Source organism: Mytilus edulis, chromosome 1, assembly GCF_963676685.1.
Source record: "Mytilus edulis chromosome 1, xbMytEdul2.2, whole genome shotgun sequence".
Taxonomy (NCBI): Eukaryota; Metazoa; Mollusca; class Bivalvia; order Mytilida; family Mytilidae; genus Mytilus; species Mytilus edulis.
The window spans coordinates 101,553,467-101,573,741 of NC_092344.1; the positions used below are offsets into that span (position 1 = coordinate 101,553,467).

The 20,275-nt window shown below is 32.1% G+C and overlaps 1 protein-coding gene across 1 annotated transcript; it reads left to right on the forward strand.

Annotated features, from left to right (window-relative positions):
• Positions 1–259: 259 nt before the first annotated feature.
• LOC139498393 (uncharacterized) lies at positions 260–18,458 on the forward strand. Its single transcript, XM_071286781.1, has 6 exons — positions 260–519; positions 7,039–7,195; positions 9,035–9,183; positions 12,614–12,743; positions 13,869–14,016; positions 17,936–18,458. Exons 1-6 carry the CDS (start codon positions 423–425, stop codon positions 18,125–18,127), a joined length of 873 nt encoding a protein of 290 aa, XP_071142882.1. The 5' UTR covers positions 260–422; the 3' UTR covers positions 18,128–18,458.
• Positions 18,459–20,275: the final 1,817 nt, after the last annotated feature.

The following is a 20,275-nucleotide window of genomic DNA, read 5'->3' on the forward strand; positions in this document are numbered from 1 at the left end:
CGTTTTTATAAATAAGAAAATACACTTCATAGAGATACTAAAATAAATACAAACAGATGAATATCATTTTTAGTATCAGTTAGTCACAGTGATTGATGTAGTCAAATATTTCTAACAGATAGTTTGGTGAAAACAAATAGTTGAAACTTTTCATCTGAAAAACTTTAAACTTTCTTCTATCATGTTTAAGAGCGGTATGATTGGCAGAAATAGTGTTTACTTATGTTAACGAATCACTTGTTGGCGGATCATATTGTCTACCAAATTGTGTTGTGGCTTGTTAGTAAAGACAATTATTATCTGCAGCATGTCGCAGTATAGTAGACAGCGTGCGGTCAGAAACTATATACAGATGTAATTGCATAGATCTATAAAATTGATTTGATAATTATTTTTCAACGGGTACAAATGTACAGTTCAATATGTGGAAAAATTATGTTATGCTCTCTTTTCGGATTAAAAACATTCCACGAATAACAAATATTAAATGGATTTTAGAATGGCTTGTTGTTTTACAAGGTGAGTTCCTGCATAAATTATTTTGATCAAAATTTAATTTTTCTATTGCGATGATTTTCAAAAAAATTATAGTTGAAAGTTGATTAATACTTTATTTCTTTTATCCGTGACCTATTTATTTTATCCGTGACCTATTTATTTTCATTGATATAAAAAAGATAAGTATATATCATATATTTATATCATTTAGTTTTCTATACATGTATTATATATATATTGCGTTTTGTGTACTATTGTTTTTATGTTTGTCTGTTGGATTTTTTCATTTTTAGCCATGGCGTTGTCAGTTTATTTTTCGACTTTCTAGTTTGAATTCCCCTTTGGTATCTTTTGTTTCTCTTTTTTTTAACTAGAAAAGAGTAAAGAGTATTTTATTATTCTGGATTCAGAATAATTTCGCTACATCAGTTTTAGAACTTTACATTTTGTTTTGTTTGTATTACAAATGTATATTAATTTCTATTGCACATTTTTATTCTGTTTTTATGAATTTTACATACTAAGTAATCAAATTGAATCTCTAATAGTTTTCAGACTTCATTCGTTTCTTTGTGTACTATGCTACTGTTGATAGTATGAAATTCAAAACAGTGTAGCTGTGGCCATTGATTGACACATTAAAATCATTCATTGACTGGGACAATTTAGGTGAACGTTTGTATGTAACGACCAATGCTCACTATGTACTTTTTAAAGACACTTAAACTATGGGGTCACCAAAGGTTCTCAACACCTAAATAAAGTAATTCGAAAAATTAATCAGAAATAACACGATATTTTGATTTATATCAATTATATAAATCAAAACACAAAGGTTATTCCTGATTAATTTTTCGAATTATTTTATAATTAAAGGCGTTAAGAAACCTTTGTTGACCCCACAGTTTAAATGTTTATCGTAGGTACGTCATGAACAGTGGTTGTTACAGACAAACGTTCACGTAAATTGTCCCAGTCAATGGATGATTTTGATGGGTCAATCAATGGCCACAGCTACACTGTTTTGAATTTCATACTATATGTTTCGGCATTTAATTTTCGGTATATAAATTATATAAAATTTTGTTATTGAATAAGATCTTAGATTCAAAATTAAACGAATACTATTCTAGCTGTTTTAATCGGTTACTTTTTTATGCCCGAAAGATTTGTTTTATTTTATGCAACTCAAATCTTAGTTGTGTTTTTTTTAATTATCAGATGAATTCATTACAAAAGCACCAAGTCTGTACATTACGGGCTTGACAAATATAATTAAGAATTATTTAAATATGATAATCTTAACATATCTTTTTCTCATCTTACCCTGAACTTTCAACAATTCTGGTGATAAACTAACGTTTTATCATGAGAAAAAATGTGCATAATCATGTGATCAAACAAGAATTTCTGTTCTGTTTACATTTTCTGATGAACTGGCTTTTTCTAACGACCTTAATAACGAGAGAATGGCCATCAAATTGTGGCCTGGAATTTACTTTTTAGGAGTAAACATGTCCAAAATGCCAACCGAATCGTCTTTGTAGCCTATTATCAAGTTATTGAGAAATAGACTGATGAAAGAATATTTATTTATCTGTCGAAGAGGACAGTATGTGTTTCAACAAATTTGTTTTATTGCTTCCTCTGCCTGATACAACTGACAGTTTTCAAATCATGAATGTCACTAATGTTACACTGTTTTGTTTAGATTTTCAAGTACGCAGGAGCTATGCTGAGATGGCACAATCAAACTAAGTTGTGTCCTAACGATTAATTTTGAACAAATATACATAACATGATCTTCCATAGAATAAATATACTTTTAATTGCATTCCAAAACTTACAATAAATGGTCAATGATTTCTGTTCTTCGCGAGTTAATGTTGTACGGTTTCTGCAGTTGGTGATGCCAGAATATAGAAATATATATTTTAGTGACACTGATTATGAATTTACTTTCTAAAAAGTTGACATTAAAATTTCACAAAAAGTTCTTACATCATCAACTTCATTCACGAATCATTTCTAATCTAGAAAGTCGTCGTTTGTAAAAAAAAAAAAAAAAAAAAAATGCTGCTCACTATTCGGTATATGGGGTTTATTTTGCAATATCTAATGGTATAAGGTGTGCGGGTGATCGAGTAGATTGCGATAATTTTAACCTGTTAAGAAAAACTATATACAGGTCTATCTTGTATCAATATTTGTATTTGCCTCATCCTTAATATGTCAATGTTCTAGTCTAAGAAATGGGAGCTATTTTGACGGGTAAGTTCTTTTGTAAACAAAAGTTCTTAAAATACCTTTTATCTGAAAATAATCCATGGAACTCATAGCAGTATACATTTTAGTTTATTTAGCATATTTTTGCTACTACATTGAGATGAAATTAGTTACAAATCTCTCCCAGTGGCTATCATCGGCAAATCAAGTCACCTTCTGAGTATCTAGATTGTAATAATGTGTTTGCACCTATAAGTTGTAAAGCTATTCGATTGAATTGTTAACCAAAATGTCATCGAGCCGATATAAAACAGTGGTATACATGCGCTGAAATGGAGAGACAAAATGTATATAACTCCTCAAAATCTTATTGTTAATTGATTTATTATTTTGTTTCATTACTTTAGATCAAGTTGTGCGGTATTCCAACGTAATAGTTGGAACCTTGGTAATAAAATTCAATTAAATTCGTCTTTGCTTCTAATTGTTAATTTGCGTGCTGTTTCCTTTATTCGTTTCAGCTTCTAGTTATATCTTAGTCTTCTATTCCTGGTATTCTTTTTGTATAATGCATAACATAGGATAACAGGAATTACAAAACATTCGGACAATACAACTTACCACACTAACCACATGCACAACCGACTTATCACAAAGACATACGTACGTAGTCAAACAACAATGAACAGCACATGGTATAGATAGTATGACTTTGTAAACCAGTTGAACTTATTCAAAAGTTCCATTGTTTCTTCATTAATTCAATCCTTTTATATGTGATTGACAACGACTTTTTTCATTGTTGATACTGATTTTTATACGACCGCAAATTTTGAAAAAATTTTCGTCGTATATTGCTATCACGTTGGCGTCGGCGTCGTCGTCGTCGTCGTCGTCGTCGTCGTCGTCCTGCGTCCGAATACTTTTAGTTTTCGCACTCTAACTTTAGTAAAAGTGAATAGAAATCTATGAAATTTTAACACAAGGTTTATGACCATAAAAGGAAGGTTGGTATTGATTTTGGAAGTTTTGGTCCCAACATTTTAGGAATTAGGGGCCAAAAAGGGCCCAAATAAGCATTTTCTTGGTTTTCGCACCATAACTTTAGTTTAAGTTAATAGAAATCTATGAAATTTTGACACAAGGTTTATGACCACAAAAGAAAGATTGGGATTGATTTTGGGAGTTTTGGTTTCAATAGTTTAGGAATAAGGGGCCAATAAAGGGCCCAAATAAGCATTTTTCTTGGTTTTCGCACAATAACGTTAGTTTAAGTAAATAGAAATCTATGAAATTTAAACACAATGTTTATGACCACAAAAGGAAGGTTGGTATTGATTTTGGGAGTTTAGGACCCAACAGTTTAGGAATTAGGGGCCAAAAAGGGACCCAAATAAGCATTTTTCTTGGTTTTCGCACCATAACGTTAGTATAAGTAAACACAAATCTATGAAATTTAAACACAAGGCTTATGACCATAAAAGGAAGGTTGGTATTGATTTTGGGAGTTTTGGTCCCAATAGTTTAGGAAAAAGGGGCCCAAAGGGTCCAAAATTAAACTTTGTTTGATTTCATCAAAATTGAATAATTGGGGTTCTTTGATATGTCGAATCTAACTGTATATGTAGATTCTCAACTTTTGGTCCCGTTTTCAAATTGGTCTACATTAAGGTCCAAAGGGTCCAAAATTAAACTTAGTTTGATTTTGACAAAAAATGAATCGGTTGGGTTCTTTGATATGTTGAATCTAAAAATGTACTTAGATTCTTGATTATTGAAGTTTTTTGGTCCAGTTTTCAAATTGGTCTACATTAAGGTCCAAAGGGTCCAAAATTAAACTTTGTTTGATTTCATCAAAAATTGAATCCTTGGGGTTCTTTGATATGCCAAATCTAACTGTGTATGTAGATTCTTCATTTTTGGTCCTGTTTTCAAATTTCAAATTCTACATTAAAGTCCAAAGGGTCCAAAGTTTGATTTTAACAAAAATTGAATTCTTGGGCCTCTTTGATATGCTGAATCTGAACATGTACTTATATTTTTGATTATGGGCCCAGTTTTCAAGTTGGTCCAAATCAGGATCTAAAATTATTATATTAAGTATTGTGCAATAGCAAGTCTTTTCAATTGCACAGTATTGTGCAATGGCAAGAAATATCTAATTGCAAAATATTGTGAAATAGCAAAATTTTTTTTAATTAGAGTTATCTTTCTTTGTCCAGAATAGTAAGCAAGAAATATCCTATTGCACAATATTGTGCAATAGCAAGAATTTTTTTTAATTGGAGTTATCTTTCTTTGTCCAGAATCAACTTAAATCTTTGTTATATACAATATACAATGTATATACACTTTTTACTACCAACTGATAAATTTAAATAATCTTTACCATTCAGTGATAACAAGCAGTTTTTTTACATCTTAATATTTTATGATGTATTAAAATGAGTAGTTATTGTTGCAATCTCCATTAGAAATTTGAATTGATATCAGTTTTGAAAAAGGGAAACGGGGATGTGAAAAAAAAGGGGGGGGGTTAAATTTTTCTCATTTCAGATTTCATAAATAAAAAGAAAATTTCTTCAAACATTTTTTTGAGAGGATTAATATTCAACAGCATAGTGAATTGCTCAAAGGCAAAAAAAACCTTTTAAGTTCATTAGACCACATTCATTCTGTGTCAGAAACCTATGCTGTGTCAACTATTTAATTTTAGATTTAAAAAGTTTGAAGAAGAAATCTTTAATTGATTTGTAAAATTTTGGCATTTGTTTTGTGTAAAAAAAACCCATGTAATGTCAAAAATTTGATCACAATCCAACTTCAGAGCTGTATCATGCTTGAATGTTTTGTCCATACTTGCCCCAACTGTTCAGGGTTCGACCTCTGCGGTCGTATAAAGCTGCGCCCTGCGGAGCACCTGGTTATAAGATGTTTTGCCATTGTTGCCTTGGTCGAAGAACACTTAAACTCTATTGTTCGAGTAGCCTAGTTGGGAAATACTACTTTTAGTGCTTAATTCATCCAAGGAGTTTATTTCCACAGTACTTCAGTGGTATCTTTTGTCAGTTGTCCCACAGAGTCCTCATTAATGATATTGTATGCTTAAAAGCCCTCTGTTGTTCTGTGATTGTCATTTTAATATGTAATGTAAATGCTGGATGTTTTAAAGCTTTTCGAGCTTATCTTACGGTGTACACAAATTGTCTTACACAAAATCATTCTCACCCTGTACTGTTTAATTGTTCCTCTCATTCATAGCCTTGTTTGTATGTTGTATCTATTCAATGATCAAATGAAATCTTACTTTTATTTTTAACTAAAAGAAGATAGGAATATATTTTCAACATTTACCTCAACTAGAAACTTTCATTTCGTGCTGAAACGCAATTCTTTAGGTAACATAGCAAACATTCCTGTTAAAATCGTCTAATTAGCTTAATTGCCTCTGTAGGATTTGTAGATAAAAGCGCCCCGATTACTTTTTATGAGAGTAATTTTGTGTTAAGAGCTTATTATGCTTCTTAGTAGGTACTGGTGTAAATATTTAGATATATACTTGTTCTGATATTGTTTTAAGATTTATACAAGATAAGTTCTTTATTGATATCTTTATTTAACTGCGTGCTTTACTGAAATTGATCGCGAAACCATCAGGAACTACGACAGTGTGACGGTAAATGGAAGTTTAATTGTTTTCTTGTTTTGGTGAATGTTAAAAAAAAATATGCCAGTGTTTGAATATGTATATCAAAGATCTATAGAATGTTATGCATACGTTTTTCATTGAGGCAAACGCATGTTTCTGTAGGGGATGCAGATGCTGATATATCGAAAGTACAATGTTTATTGTGGGGGTTTACTATAATATTATCATAAAACTGATAGTTTGAAGTAAATTACAGCAAAATGCATTTAGTGTGTAGGTAAAGGTAATATCTTTGAATAGCTTGCTTGCTAGCTGAACAGTGAGGCCATTATTAGGTAAGGTATACTTACCCTCTTTTTAAGTAGTATACTAGTAGTCCTACAGTCAGATAGATCGGTTATCTTTCTTTTTTGAGTAGTCTAGTCCCATAGACAGACGGATTGGTTATCTGTCGGACTAGTAAAGAAGGATAGTATACCAAACCTAAGAATGACTTTACGGTTCAGCTAGCAAGCAAGATAGTCTTAAGATATTACGTCTATCTACACACTCAATGCATTTTGCTGTAATTGTAAGTAAATTTTAAAACGAAACAAGTCAAAGGTTATTATAAATCTGACATAATGCTTGCTATAATAAAAATGTACATTGTTGTTTATTTTCAGTTTTACCATTTTGTATTGGAACGTTGTGTCCTAGTAATGTCCAAAGAGAAGCATTCTCATGTTTTGCTGGATACAGTACACAGTTGTTAAATATGCAAAAAAGTACAGAAACATTATTTACTGGTGTAGATGTAGAACTTCTGAGAGCCTTCTGCAGGTAAGCCGTATTTCCTGATGGAGATTGAATACAGCTTTTTTATGACAACTATATACTGATACAGACCGATGGTTATACATGTAGAACCACATCCTTCAGAAATGATTTTTAATCTGAAACATTTACCAAGTTTCAAATGTATGTTTTAACCTGCAAAAGATTATTGTTGAACGAATACACAAAAAATACACACAAAAATAGTAATAAGAACAGACGACGTTTCAGAAGTTTTCAAGAGTCCTGGTACGGCGAAAGCGAGAAAAGCAATCGAGTTGAGATGACCAATGATAATCTGTTTATCGCTATTTTACATATGACGACGTTGTCAATTTCATGTCAACTTCACCGGCAACACCACGTGCCTCCTTAGTTTCTAGCCATAGTTTTCCATCTCAAGCGAGTGGCATGATATGAAAAATTATTACAAAAAAAAAGATCAAAGGGAAAATGTCGCGACAAAATAGCGATAATCAGAAATATGATAGTTTAAAATACCATGCACTATCAGAAATACGATAGTCTGAAATACGATAGTTAGAAAAATGATAGTCTGAAATACGATAGTCAGAAATACGATATCAAAACATTATACCGTACTACATGTAGTAACATTTATAATGCAATACTTAGGAGACGACCATTTGATTCTGATTTGGGGCTTAGAAAAATAACTGCCTCTTTTAAAACAAAACAATTTACAGAAAACAAATGTGACAGAAATGAACTAACGAAACCAATGAACTACAGGCTCCTGACAGTTGACAGGCGCATATATAATATGGTGGTGTTGAATATGTTTGCGAGTGACCAGTCATACCCTCATATGGGACAGTAGCAAATGAACAAACTGTAACAATAAGTTGAAAATGGCTTAACTCATCAAATAGACACAAAGCAGAAAAACTAGTAACAAAAACACAGACCGGACGTTGCAGGGTATTTATACATTCCCACAACAAAAAAGATAAGTACAGATTCGAGAGTACTCGCAGTTATTGACAAATGGGACTATTATACTAACAATATATATGTTCCAGCTAACAGCTAGTTCAAACCCAATAAAAACTAATAAAACAATCGTGCATCTAAGACTAAAATATCAATCAGTACACACTCAACATCCAATGGATTTAGTTTAGAGGCGTCATTTACAGTCAGAGAAAACATTGCCTCGTGCAATGCTAATACAAGTATCGACAGATTGTAGAACCGTGAATATTTTACAAATGGAAAATAATGTTGATTTTTTTGTTTTTGTTTTCGTTCTCTAACTTTAATTTGCTGAAACGTCATGAAAACTTATACAGAATACCAAAAAATTCAGATCATGTACTCTTGAGTTATGTCCTTTTATAACGTTATCTACAAGCCGGGGTATCATCTATGTCCAATTGACACATGCCACATTTATTTTATCATAAATTGAAGTTTATAATTTTGTAATAACAATATATTATATTATTCATAATATCGATATTTCTTAGGAAATAGAATGAAATTCAAAACAGTGTGGTTGTGGCCATTGATTGACACATTAAATTCATCCATTGACTGGGACAATTTACGTGAACGTTAACTTTGTCTGTAACGACGTACCTACGATAGACATTTAAGTGTCTTTAAACAGTACATAGTGAGCAGTGGTCGTTACATACAAACGTTCACCTAAATTGTCCCAGTCAATGGATGAGTTTAATGTGTCAATCAATGGCCACAGCCACACTGTTTTGAATTTCATTCTATGAATACATTACATCTTTATATATGTTTGTGTGTTGTATGTGTGTTTACCAGCACATTTTGAAAAGTATTATTAATCGGTTTAATTTTTCCTTACAGTTCATATATTCAGTCAATGACATGTGTAGATAATTTGAAGAAAAAATGCCCATCTAATCTGCATGAAAAGATAGAAGTTACATTGTTTCATTTTGAAGGAGCGAGAGAAGAACTCAGCGAATTGTGTAAAGACGATGCTTTATACGAAGGTAAGAATTAAAAGCAAAATAACTTAACCTAAAATTTGACAATATTTTCTGTAGCTTTTAAGGGCAACACTTTATTGTACTGGATTGTATCCGAATTAGTAATACATTGTATAGTTTTAGGAGTAAGCATAAGAAGAAAATCTCAAAAGCATAAAGTTTCAGCGGGGGGGAAAGGGGGGGGGGGGGGGGGGGTTCGAGTTATTTATATATAATACCGGTATATACTCGTAACTTTTAAGACCTCATAGATATTTGCTTTTTTATTTTATTTCTTTTGACATAAAAAAAAAATGCCGATTTTGTATGATTGCCAATGAACTGACAAATATAGGACGAAGACAAAGGGACAATGGTTTTTAAACTACAATAAAACGAAAGGTCTTTCACAGGGGTAAAACCAAAATCGAAAAGGTAGCTATTTGCAATGCCTCCGGTTTACAAACCGTTAAACAATTCAAAAGATGAAATGAAATTGAGAATGGAAATAAGGAGTGTGTCAAAAAGACAACAACCCGACCAAGGGTAGAAAACAACTAAATGTAAACAACGGGTGTTCAACACAACGATAAAATCCCGCACCGGAGGAAAATCGACAGTCTTAACGACGAGTTTAGCTTAAAACACTAAACAAAAAACTATTATGACAGTCTAAGCATGAACTTGATTTTCAATGTTCTAATTCATTTAAAGATCACACGATCGTATGGATCATGTTTTCTTTTATTCATCACTTGGCAAAATATTTATTGAATTGCAAATAAATACCAATGAGACAACTATCCATAAAATTTCAAATAAAGTTGATGAATGCAATTATAGGCAACCGTATGACCTTAAAATACCAGTAAAATACCGTATAGTAGGCTATAAAAGTCCCCTACATGAAAAATATAAAACAATTCAATTGGGAAAACTAAAGGCCTAAATAACAAAACAATTAACGAAAAATAAAAATGAAAGACATGAATCAACGACAACCAGTGAACTATACAGACTCCTTACTCGGGATAGGCACATAAAGAATTTGGCGGGGTTAAACAATTTTTTGAGCGCCCAACCCTCCCCTAACCTGGGACAGTGGTGTAACAGCACAACATAAGAACAAACTATACAAATCAGTTGAAAAAGGATCAACTCATTAGATCGATGCAATGCAGAAAACCACCAAACACAAATATAGACTTGACCGTGACGGGGCTGGGTATTTATCCATCCCTCATCCCTAATTACAGAAGCATATACTGACAGCTAGTTTAAAGCCAATATCAGCTAATAAAAAAAATTGAAATTTTAATCAGTACAAATCCAACATCCAATGAATTTAGTGTAAAGACGTCATTAACAGTCAGAAAAATACATGACCTTGTGCCATGCCAAAATAAAGGATCCATAGATTGTAGTACCGTTAAAGTGCATAAGTGTAAAATAGAGTTTTTAATATGATTTTAATTTACTGATAACATCAATATTTATGCCTATAAACACAATATCCAATGGTCTAATTACAGTGTTGAATTAGTAACCTTTTAGAATACGTTTATTTAAAGGATTGATAAGTTTACCCGGATTGTATATAAATTTTCAAGCTCGTAAACAACATTACCGTAAACTGTTGCTATTCCGTCTGAAACAAGTTTTTTTTACCGGTATTGCCAAACTTTCAAACCAAATGTTTGTACCTTTTGAAGAATTTAGTAAAGGTATTAAGTAATTTGTGGTAACGAAATACCTGACTTTAAATACTTTCATTGTATTCTTTTATGTGTGTGAAAATACTTTAAATATTAAGTTATGATCAGGCATAATTGATCGCTATCCTGTTTTCTTTCAATTGCGTATCTGGCATTTTGAACTATATTTTTATATTTTACCGAATGGAATGTATTTTAAAGACATAAGTACTTCGGCAATTGCATAATTTATTACATTGTTATTCACTTAAAGTTTCTATCTTATCAATTATGTAATCATTCTAAGTATAACTATTATGGCTCTTACCATAGCACTTGTCTATTTTTAAGTTCGTGTCTTTTTCAAGTATTTGATGGTACTGTGAGATTTCAGATCGCCCTTACCGGGTTATTCGCAACTTGTACGGACATTGCAAGATTTAGAATTTTCAATAATACGGCTCTTGAAATAAATATATACTTTCCTTAGTAACCCCTAGATGTCAGTCTTTGAACATCTTGTTTATCTAAATATTGCTACTTTCTGTTTGTTTTTACTCTATTCTTCTATAGCTACATGGATTTTATGCATATTTGGATATACAAACTGTTTGTCTCGATCGTACTTTAAAATGAATTTCTGTTTTTTAACAAAACAATATACATACATCCATATGGTCACTAACATTTAAAGCATATCATGTTTTTATATGGCGTAGTCAAATTTTATCGATATAATTAACTATTTATGTATTTTTCACAGTTATACCAGATACACGACTTTGACTTGGAAGTTGTTATTTATATTGGTGTTTATGCCAGACATATGCCGTGTTTCTTGACGTCTGGATGTTATTATTTTTTGGAGTGTATGACAGACCTATGACGTGTTTCCAGAAGTTTTGGGGTTGTTTTTTTTTTGGTAGTGTATGCCAGACCTATGACGTGTTTCTTGGCGTCTGAAAGTTTAATATTCTTTTTTGTAGTGTATGCCAGGCATATGACGTGTTTCTTGGCGTCTGAAAGTTGTTCTTTTTTGTAGTGTATGCCAGGCATATGACGTGTTTCTTGATGTTTCCTGACATCTGGAAGTTGTTCTTTTTTTAAGTGTATGCCAGGCATATGACGTGTTTCTTGGTGTTTCCTGTCATCTGGAAGTTGTTCTTTTTTGAAGTGTATGTCAGACAAATGACGTGTTTCCATAAGTTTTTGGGTTTTTTTTTTTGGTAGTGTATGCCAGACCAATGACGTGTTTCTTGGCGTCTGAAAGTAATTCTTTTTTGTAGTGTATGCCAGGCATATGACGTGTTTCTTGGTGTTTCCTGTCATCTGGAAGTTGTTTATTTTGTAGTGTATGTCAGACAAATGACGTGTTTCCAGAAGTTTTGGGGTTTTTTTTGGTAGTGTATGCCAGACCTATGACGTGTTTCTTGGCGTCTGAAAGTAGTTCTTTTTTGTAGTGTATGCCAGGCATATGACGTGTTTCATGGTGTTTCCTGTCATCTGGAAGTTGTTCTTTTTTGTAGTGTATGTCAGACATATGACGTGTTTCCAGAAGTTTTGGGGTTTTTTTTTTTGGTAGTGTATGCCAGACCTATGACGTGTTTCTTGGCGTCTGAAAGTAGTTGTTTTTTGTAGTGTATGCCAGGCATATGACGTGTTTCTTGGTGTTTCCTGTCATCTGGAAGTTGTTCTTTTTTGTAGTGTATGCCAGGCATATGACGTGTTTCTTGGCGTCTGAAAGTTGAACTTTTTTGTAGTGTATGCCAGGCATATGACTTGTTTCCTGACATCTGGAAGTTATTCTGAACGATGTTTTGAGGACACAATGAACACTTCTGTTAGACTCATGTCTCGATTCGACGACAAATCACTACCTCAGCTATGTAGGTAAGTAGAAACTTTGTAAATTCTTTAACATTAATTAAAGATTAAACACTATAAATTGGAATACAGCAGTTGCGTTTAAAACTGAATTCAAAGTTAATCTAAAAGATGATAATTTGCTACGCAAGACGAGCGTTTCTTCATCACCGGACAAAACACGGACACTTAAAAAACAGAAAGGTGAAGGGTCAAATCAAGTAGGAAGCTCGTGAGTTTTGAACACCAAAAAAATGAATAAGTTGAGTCTTATACGAATTAGGTCATCTATGCCTATAGGTAGAAATAGAATAATTCAACATCTTATAAACAATTTATATGTATATATGATCGTATTTCATGTCATCACAGAAAGCTCTGATAACAAACGAATGATAGTTGTTACTATTCTATAAGATCATTAACAAATAAGAGAAAGCTATTGTGTTATTCTACTGAACTATTAATTTCAACCATGCTTTCAGTGAGACTGAAACAAACATCTGAATGATTTAAAATGAAGAAGAGGAGTTTTCCTTACTCCAACAAACCTATTAGATTACTTGGTTATGTTTCAAATGAAAAAAATGAGGAAAAAAAAATCAATATTTTGATTATTTGTAAGAGGTTTATAATTAGTTGTAAAGACTTCGGGTAGTATACTATAGTCTGTCTAAATATCTAACAAGTCCACATACAGATAGACGGAAATGAAAGGTGAAAAAAGATTACTTTTTCTAATATTTTATGCTAATGAGGTCTGCCATTTTCTGATGGTCATTATGTGCTTTTGTGGTGATTTCTACTCATGCCTTGGATTTTCTTGCTTAAATATTTTCATTTTAAGGAATGTATCATCTCTTTATTATAGATCATACTGAAGCGATTTTGTTAGGTCTGCACAATGAAATCTTATATCTATGTCTTATAAAATGAAATTTTGATTTTGATAGACGATTTGACCTTTAGTTGTCAAACTTTGGAAGAATCTTGGAATTGACCTTTATGTGGTCTATAGGTATGGTGAACTATAGCGCTTATAGTTAATAGCCGCGCAAAAATCTTCAGTTATTCGATTGTTTTGATATAGATATTTGTCATTTGCAAATCATCAATACCATATCATTACATTTTTTAAAACTATTTTTTTAGAGATTTTAGGAAAACTTTAAACTGTATACAAACAAAAATAAAGAGGCGGTGTAACGATGAAGCAGCTGCTTTGGTTCCCGTTCTTGTTAAACCAATGGTAAGACGGAGCAACCTTTGTGATCTTAATCATGATTCGCACATTCTAATGGTAAGTCATATTCTTGCTCTTGTCAAACTTATGGTAAGGCGGTGCAACTTCTGTGATTATGTAAAGTATGGCGAGAAGACGGCATATATTTTTGTTTCAGACCATTCTTCACACAAAACCCATTATAGTTCCTGGTCTTGTAACAATTGCAGAGAAATCAACGACAGGTGATGTTGATATGTTTAAAACAAGTGATGAGATATAAGTCAAGGGACAAGAATCTAAATGTCAACATGCAGTATTTATCAAAAACATCTGTCTATACAATTTGCACGTCTATTTCTAAATTGCCCCATGCCCATTCACTTGTTTTCAAACTGACTTCTTCTAAACGTCTCTCCTATGCACAGTACAACCTCGTTGTTTAAGCAATATGGTGTCCGATATGATGAAGTACACATGGAACATATCACATATGGGAAGTAATACACAGTGATGTCATGTTTAACGGCCAATCTTGTTGTGGACGGTTTTAACTCGTTAGATATCGTTGAACAGTTACCGCAGTTGAAATTTGCCACATATGGAGTAGGATCTGCCTACTCTTCTGGAGCGGGTAAGATCACCCCTGGGTTTTGGTAGGGTTCGTATTGCTCAGTCTAAACTTTTCTATGTTGTGTTTTGCGCTTCTATGATCTGTTTCGTGTTTTGTCATGGCGTTGTCGACTTCAGAGTTGAAATGTCCCATTGGTATTTTTCGCCTCTCTTTTAAACAAAAAATTCAAAAAAGATATGTCGTATGACTGCCAATCAGAAAACTATTCCACAGAGACCAATGATGTAAGCAAAACATGACCAAATGTAAAAACAATTTAAACAAGAAAAGATAGCAGTAACATATACAGTCAGCAATTATTACGATATTGTCAGTTAAGACACAGAAGACGACACGTTTTAAAAACAAAATCTTGTACGGTTGCAAATGTATTGGTTTATTAGTTAGACTTATTCTATATCTCTTACTAGAAATGTTTTATTTTCTGATGCTGTTATGTTGGAATTTTATCTTATTCAAAGAGTAGGATGTTTTGAACCGTTACATAACTTTCATTTTTTTCAAACTAGGGAAATATACTGCTTGCAATATAAAAATTTAAAAGCAGAAAAACTTATAATTGCACAATTTGCATTCCACCATGACACGAGTTAGCAGTTGAATTCATAAATATGAATGAAAACATTTATATTGCAGTGTTTTTCATCAAACTAAACTATAATGAAAGAAATTAAATGTTTTAATCTTATGTAATACTTGTGTACGTAATTCTAATTCATGAATACATACTTTTTGAAGTGAAATTATCAATATGGCGAAAAGTAGAAAATATCACTAACTGGCCCAAGACCACAATTAATAGTTCCTTTTAATTAGAGTGTATTTTCCCTTAATTTTTTCTCTTTCCATTCCTCACTCATTTCTTAATTTTTTTGGGGTGGAAATGAAAGAAGAGAGGTGAAATAAATTTTTGCATGTTGTATTTTAACTGATTTTGATATGGAGTGAGTGATTAGGCCAAGTGCAAAAAGGTAATATTTACAGTTTTCGGAACATCTCTTGACTTGTCAATAGGGGTATGGATGTGTATTGGCTAAGTTTGTAAAAGTGATTGCTTCAATCTTTTCTGAATTTTGGATATATATTTGGACTAGGACTATACATTACACACACAAAAAATTTGACAAAAGTGCATGGTGCAATTTTTTTAATGATGCAAAAGGTTATAAAGAACTGATAGAGGAATTAATTGTGGTCTGTGGCCAACTGTAGTCATTTTGGTTTCAAGTGGTCTGACCGCATTGTTTACTATCAGTGGCTTTTTATGCAGTATTCTTAAAAGAATTATTAAAAGAAAGTATAATATTAGATTAGAGACATCTTTTTGAAATTATAATATACGAAAACTTATATTCATTGATTTGTAAGCTTCACTGGTATGTACTACTTTGAATTGGTTGAACTGCATACATATCAATATTAATACTTTTACATGTTACCTTGGTTCTTTTGTAACGTAAACAACTATAAAGTATATAGTTCACTTCATTCTCTTCGTCACTATATAGCTTATAACAGAATATCTTGTAGTTTTTTTAACTTCACTAGTGTATAAACTTTTGGCATTACAGATTATGTTTTCCTGTAATGCAGTAATTCTAATTTTTTTTCGATGATAGAGTATACCTCTTTTTCTTTAGTAAGCATATGGTTCACAATTGGCTTTATACATATTATTTTTTTAAAGTTTATTCAAGAAAGCGTATTTCTTGGTTGTTGCTTCTTTCGTTAGGTCCCTTCTCTCTTAACGTACCAAATTATACAAGGCTATTGACAGTAACGTGTTGTCGTTTTTCATCGTTTAACTTGATCTAGGTGGTCTGTTTCTATTCATTTCTGATGTATAATGTTTATTAATCTACTTTTTGTGTTTTTAGCGGTCGAATGTTCTTTACATATTGATAAATATCAGTTTGTTTACAAGTCGAACATTTGTTCTGCAATCATTTACATTTACATTTAGTTAACTCATCAAGTTAACCTTCAGATTATAGCCGTTCGATTTACAGGGAAGTATGCGATTTTACAATGACTATAAGTATTCATCATGTATGTGTTGGGGAGCTACCATTTGATTTTCATGGGGGGGGGGGGGGGGGGGGGGCTAGGATGAAATTTAGGCAGGACAGGAGTTTTGAGTAAAAAAAAAGGCAGGATGAGACACTTTGCAAAAAAAAAGGCAGGATGACAATTTAGGTAAATAAAGTCAGGATAAACTAATAAAAAAAAAAGGCAGGACCGAATAGAGTGAAAAATAAAAAGGCAGGACAGAGATTACAACTAAAAAAATGCAGGACAAAATTTTTCATCCTAGCCCCCCCCCCCCCCCCCCCATAAAAATAAAATGGTAGCTCCCTTAGTTTAATTCAATGTAAACTACCCTAGAACTCTCCAACTGTCCATGTGTGTTTTTATAAATAGATCAATTGATACGATAAAGATTTGGTGCTTTCAAAGAAGTCAGTATAAATTGTTATCTTGCCATGATCTAAGAACCTTTCGTATTAAACAAACCAACAGCAGGTTCTTGAAAGGTACATGGGTAAAACAGGTTAAAATCATTTGCAATATGTTGTATTCATTGTATAGATAAGTTTTGATAATTCCAGAAAACAATGATATAGGTAAATATTACAACATATGTTACAGAAGATGATTTCTACTGCAGCTTCCTGTTGTACCGATAACAAGACTTGTCTGACATTCTAATTTATGGTTTAAGTATTTCTTTCTATGCGAGATAATACTTCTTATTTATTAGTAGTATAAGAATGTGAATCTTCACGGTTTTATTAACCCTCTATTTTTTTTTGTTTTAAGAAAAGTATGTTTAATATTTTTCTAGTCCTATTAATGCACTTTGAATGGTTTTATAAAAATCCTAAATCATTTTGAATTGTACTGAATAATTTTATCACAATAAGGTATAGAAATCCTTCCCCTTAGACTTGTAATTTGAAGGGAAACGAGAGGAAAACAAGAAATATGTGCGAATTGATCACAACCGTTTATTTTTTTGTGGTTTACTCAACTTTCTGCAATTGTCCAATTTACTACATACATGGGTGTAGAAATACACTTATACGATGACTGTGATTTTCTGGTATCTTTCTTATCGCGGCCAGTCATATGGTGGTATGTCCTTTGGTTTGGTAAAAATGAACAATTAAGAGAGTAAAAAAATAATCAACATCTTATTAATAACGTTAAATTCAACTTGATGCTTGTATGAGTATTAATTTTTTTGGGGTATTTTCTTTTACTCGCTGGATGACAGACGACAAGCTCGATAAGTTTGTATCTTAATCATAAAATCTTGTACTACAACATCCGAGGATGCAGTATTTTTTCTCTATATTTCAGACGGCTTCGACGACCGCGCAGACGACAACAGAAGATAATGTGATAACTGACAGTGTACAACACAGAATTGAAGTTCGTCATAATTTAAACAAGGATGAAAGCAATACGAATTCCGCTAGAGTTACAACCGTGTCATACGCGATAATTCTTGTGTTAAGCTGCATAATCTATTGGATTTATGGAAATGGATGAAATTTGTAAACCTTTATGTCGACTGCCAACACAGCAAAATGTTGTCTAAAGGTAATCGTTGGAATATTTCTCTGTGATAAACACATTCCAGTTCTTCTTGGATTTATGATAAAGGTTATTAATGCTCACCATCTGTGATATATACATGTACAAAAGACCATTATCTTGTGCAGACAGTATCATGTTAAGACAGTGCTTTATACCGAACCTTCAATCTTGGTCCTTATGTTCCGAATACAAAATAATTGGTTTAAAACAAAATATGGCTACCTTCGGTACCAGAGATAGGTCAAACTGTCAATAAAAAGTTCCGATATAGAATTGTTGAAAAGATGTTAATTGTTATAATTTCAAAAATAAAAAAATGAATAAAATAGTACAGTTTTCCATGCGGACATATTTATGTACATCACAATTATTTAAAAGTAAGCAGTTAGTTCATCTTCGAGGATAAAATTACTACAAAATCAATTTGGCCTAAAAAAAAATGAGACAATAGTTGGTATTATGTATGTCTTCATCGTAAAAACATTGGCTGTATTATCAATACATTTAATATGTTTAATGTTCTAAAGAAGTCGTACCAAACTTTGCCTGCGACAGTAGACAACTTTGCTAAGATCGGGTAAAGTGAGATGACTGTCGAAATTTTTTCGAATATAATTGATATTCTTTGTGATCTTTTTATTCTCGTCTAAAATATGCTTGAATTACATATTTTTAGTATTTTTGGACAGTTTTCACTCTGTTATTTATTTAATAATTTTTACAATGTCGTGGTTTGCTTTTAATGTTATTGATTGATTGATTTATGTTTAACGCCACCTTCAACACTATTAGGACATTTTATGGCGGTCAGTTTTATTGGTGTTGATGATGCTTTGTACCAAATCAGATCAGTGGTTTACAGATTAACATTATAGTGTTGTTTTTTTTTTTAAATTGTTGAAAATTGTTGTTTCGTAATATGTAACTACTCTTTAAATTGACCCTTTGATACTTCAAATTCGACTTTCTCTAGATTTTTGTCAGCAATCTAAAAAGGTATAGTTATACGACCGCAAAAATTGATATTTTTTTTGTCGTATATTGGTATGACGTTGGCGTCGTCGTCGTCGTCCGAAGACATTTGGTTTACGCACTATAACTTAAGTATGAGTAAATAGAAATCTATGAAATTTCAACACAAGGTTTATGATTATAAAGGAAGGTTGAGATTGTTTTTGGGAGTTTTGGTCCCAACAGTTTAGGAAGTTGGTCCAAAAAGGTTGGTCCAAAAAGGGCCCAAATAAGCATTTTTCTGTGTTTTCGCACAATAACTTTAGTATAAGTAAACAGAAATCTATGAAATTTTAACAAGGTTTATGACCACAAAAGGAAGGTTGGGGTTGATTTTGGGAGTTTTTGTCCCAACAGTTTAGGAATTAGAGGCCATAAAAGGTCCCAAATAAGCATTTTTCTTGGTTTTTGCACAATAACTTTAGTATAGGTAAATAGAAATCTATGAAATTTTAACACAAGGTTTATGACCACAAAGGGAAATTTGGGATTGATTGGGGGTTTTGGTCGCAACAGTTAAGGAATTAGGGGCCAAAAGGGTCCAAAATAAAACTTTGCTTGATTTCATTTAAAAATGAATTATTGGGGTTCTTTGATATGCCAAATCTAACCGTGTATTTAGATTCTTAATTTTTGGTCCTGTTTTCAAATTGGTCTACATTAAAGTCCAAAAGGGTCCAAAATTAAACTTAGTTTGATTTTAACAAAAAATGAATTCATGGGGTTCTTTGATATGCTAAATCTAAACATGTACTTCGATTTTTGATTATGGGCCCAGTTTTCAAGTTGGTCCAAATCGGGGTCCAAAATAAAACTTTGTTTGATTTCAACAAAAATTGAATATATGGGGTTCTTCAATATGCTGAATCTAACCATTTATTTAGATTTTTAATATTTGGGCCCGGTTATCAAATTGGTCCACATTGAGGTCTAAAGGGTATACAATTGAACATTATTTGATTTCATAAAAAAATGAATTCTTAGGGTTCTATGATATGCTGAATCTAACCACGTTTTTAGATTTTGGATATTGAACCAGAATAGGTAAATGTCCAATTTAAAATTTTGAAGTTTTTTTACGACCGCAAA

What these genes read in the sequence shown, in the direction of transcription:
- LOC139498393 (XM_071286781.1), top strand. Translation starts at nt 423, where the DNA reads ATGTGGAAAAATTATGTTATGCTCTCTTTTCGGATTAAAAACATTCCA. An exon ending in ATGGCTTGTTGTTTTACAAG is followed by an intron (nt 520 to 7,038) that starts GTGAGTTCCTGC and finishes GTTTATTTTCAG; the next exon opens with TTTTACCATTTTGTATTGGA. An exon ending in AGACGATGCTTTATACGAAG is followed by an intron (nt 9,184 to 12,613) that starts GTAAGAATTAAA and finishes ACTTTTTTGTAG; the next exon opens with TGTATGCCAGGCATATGACT.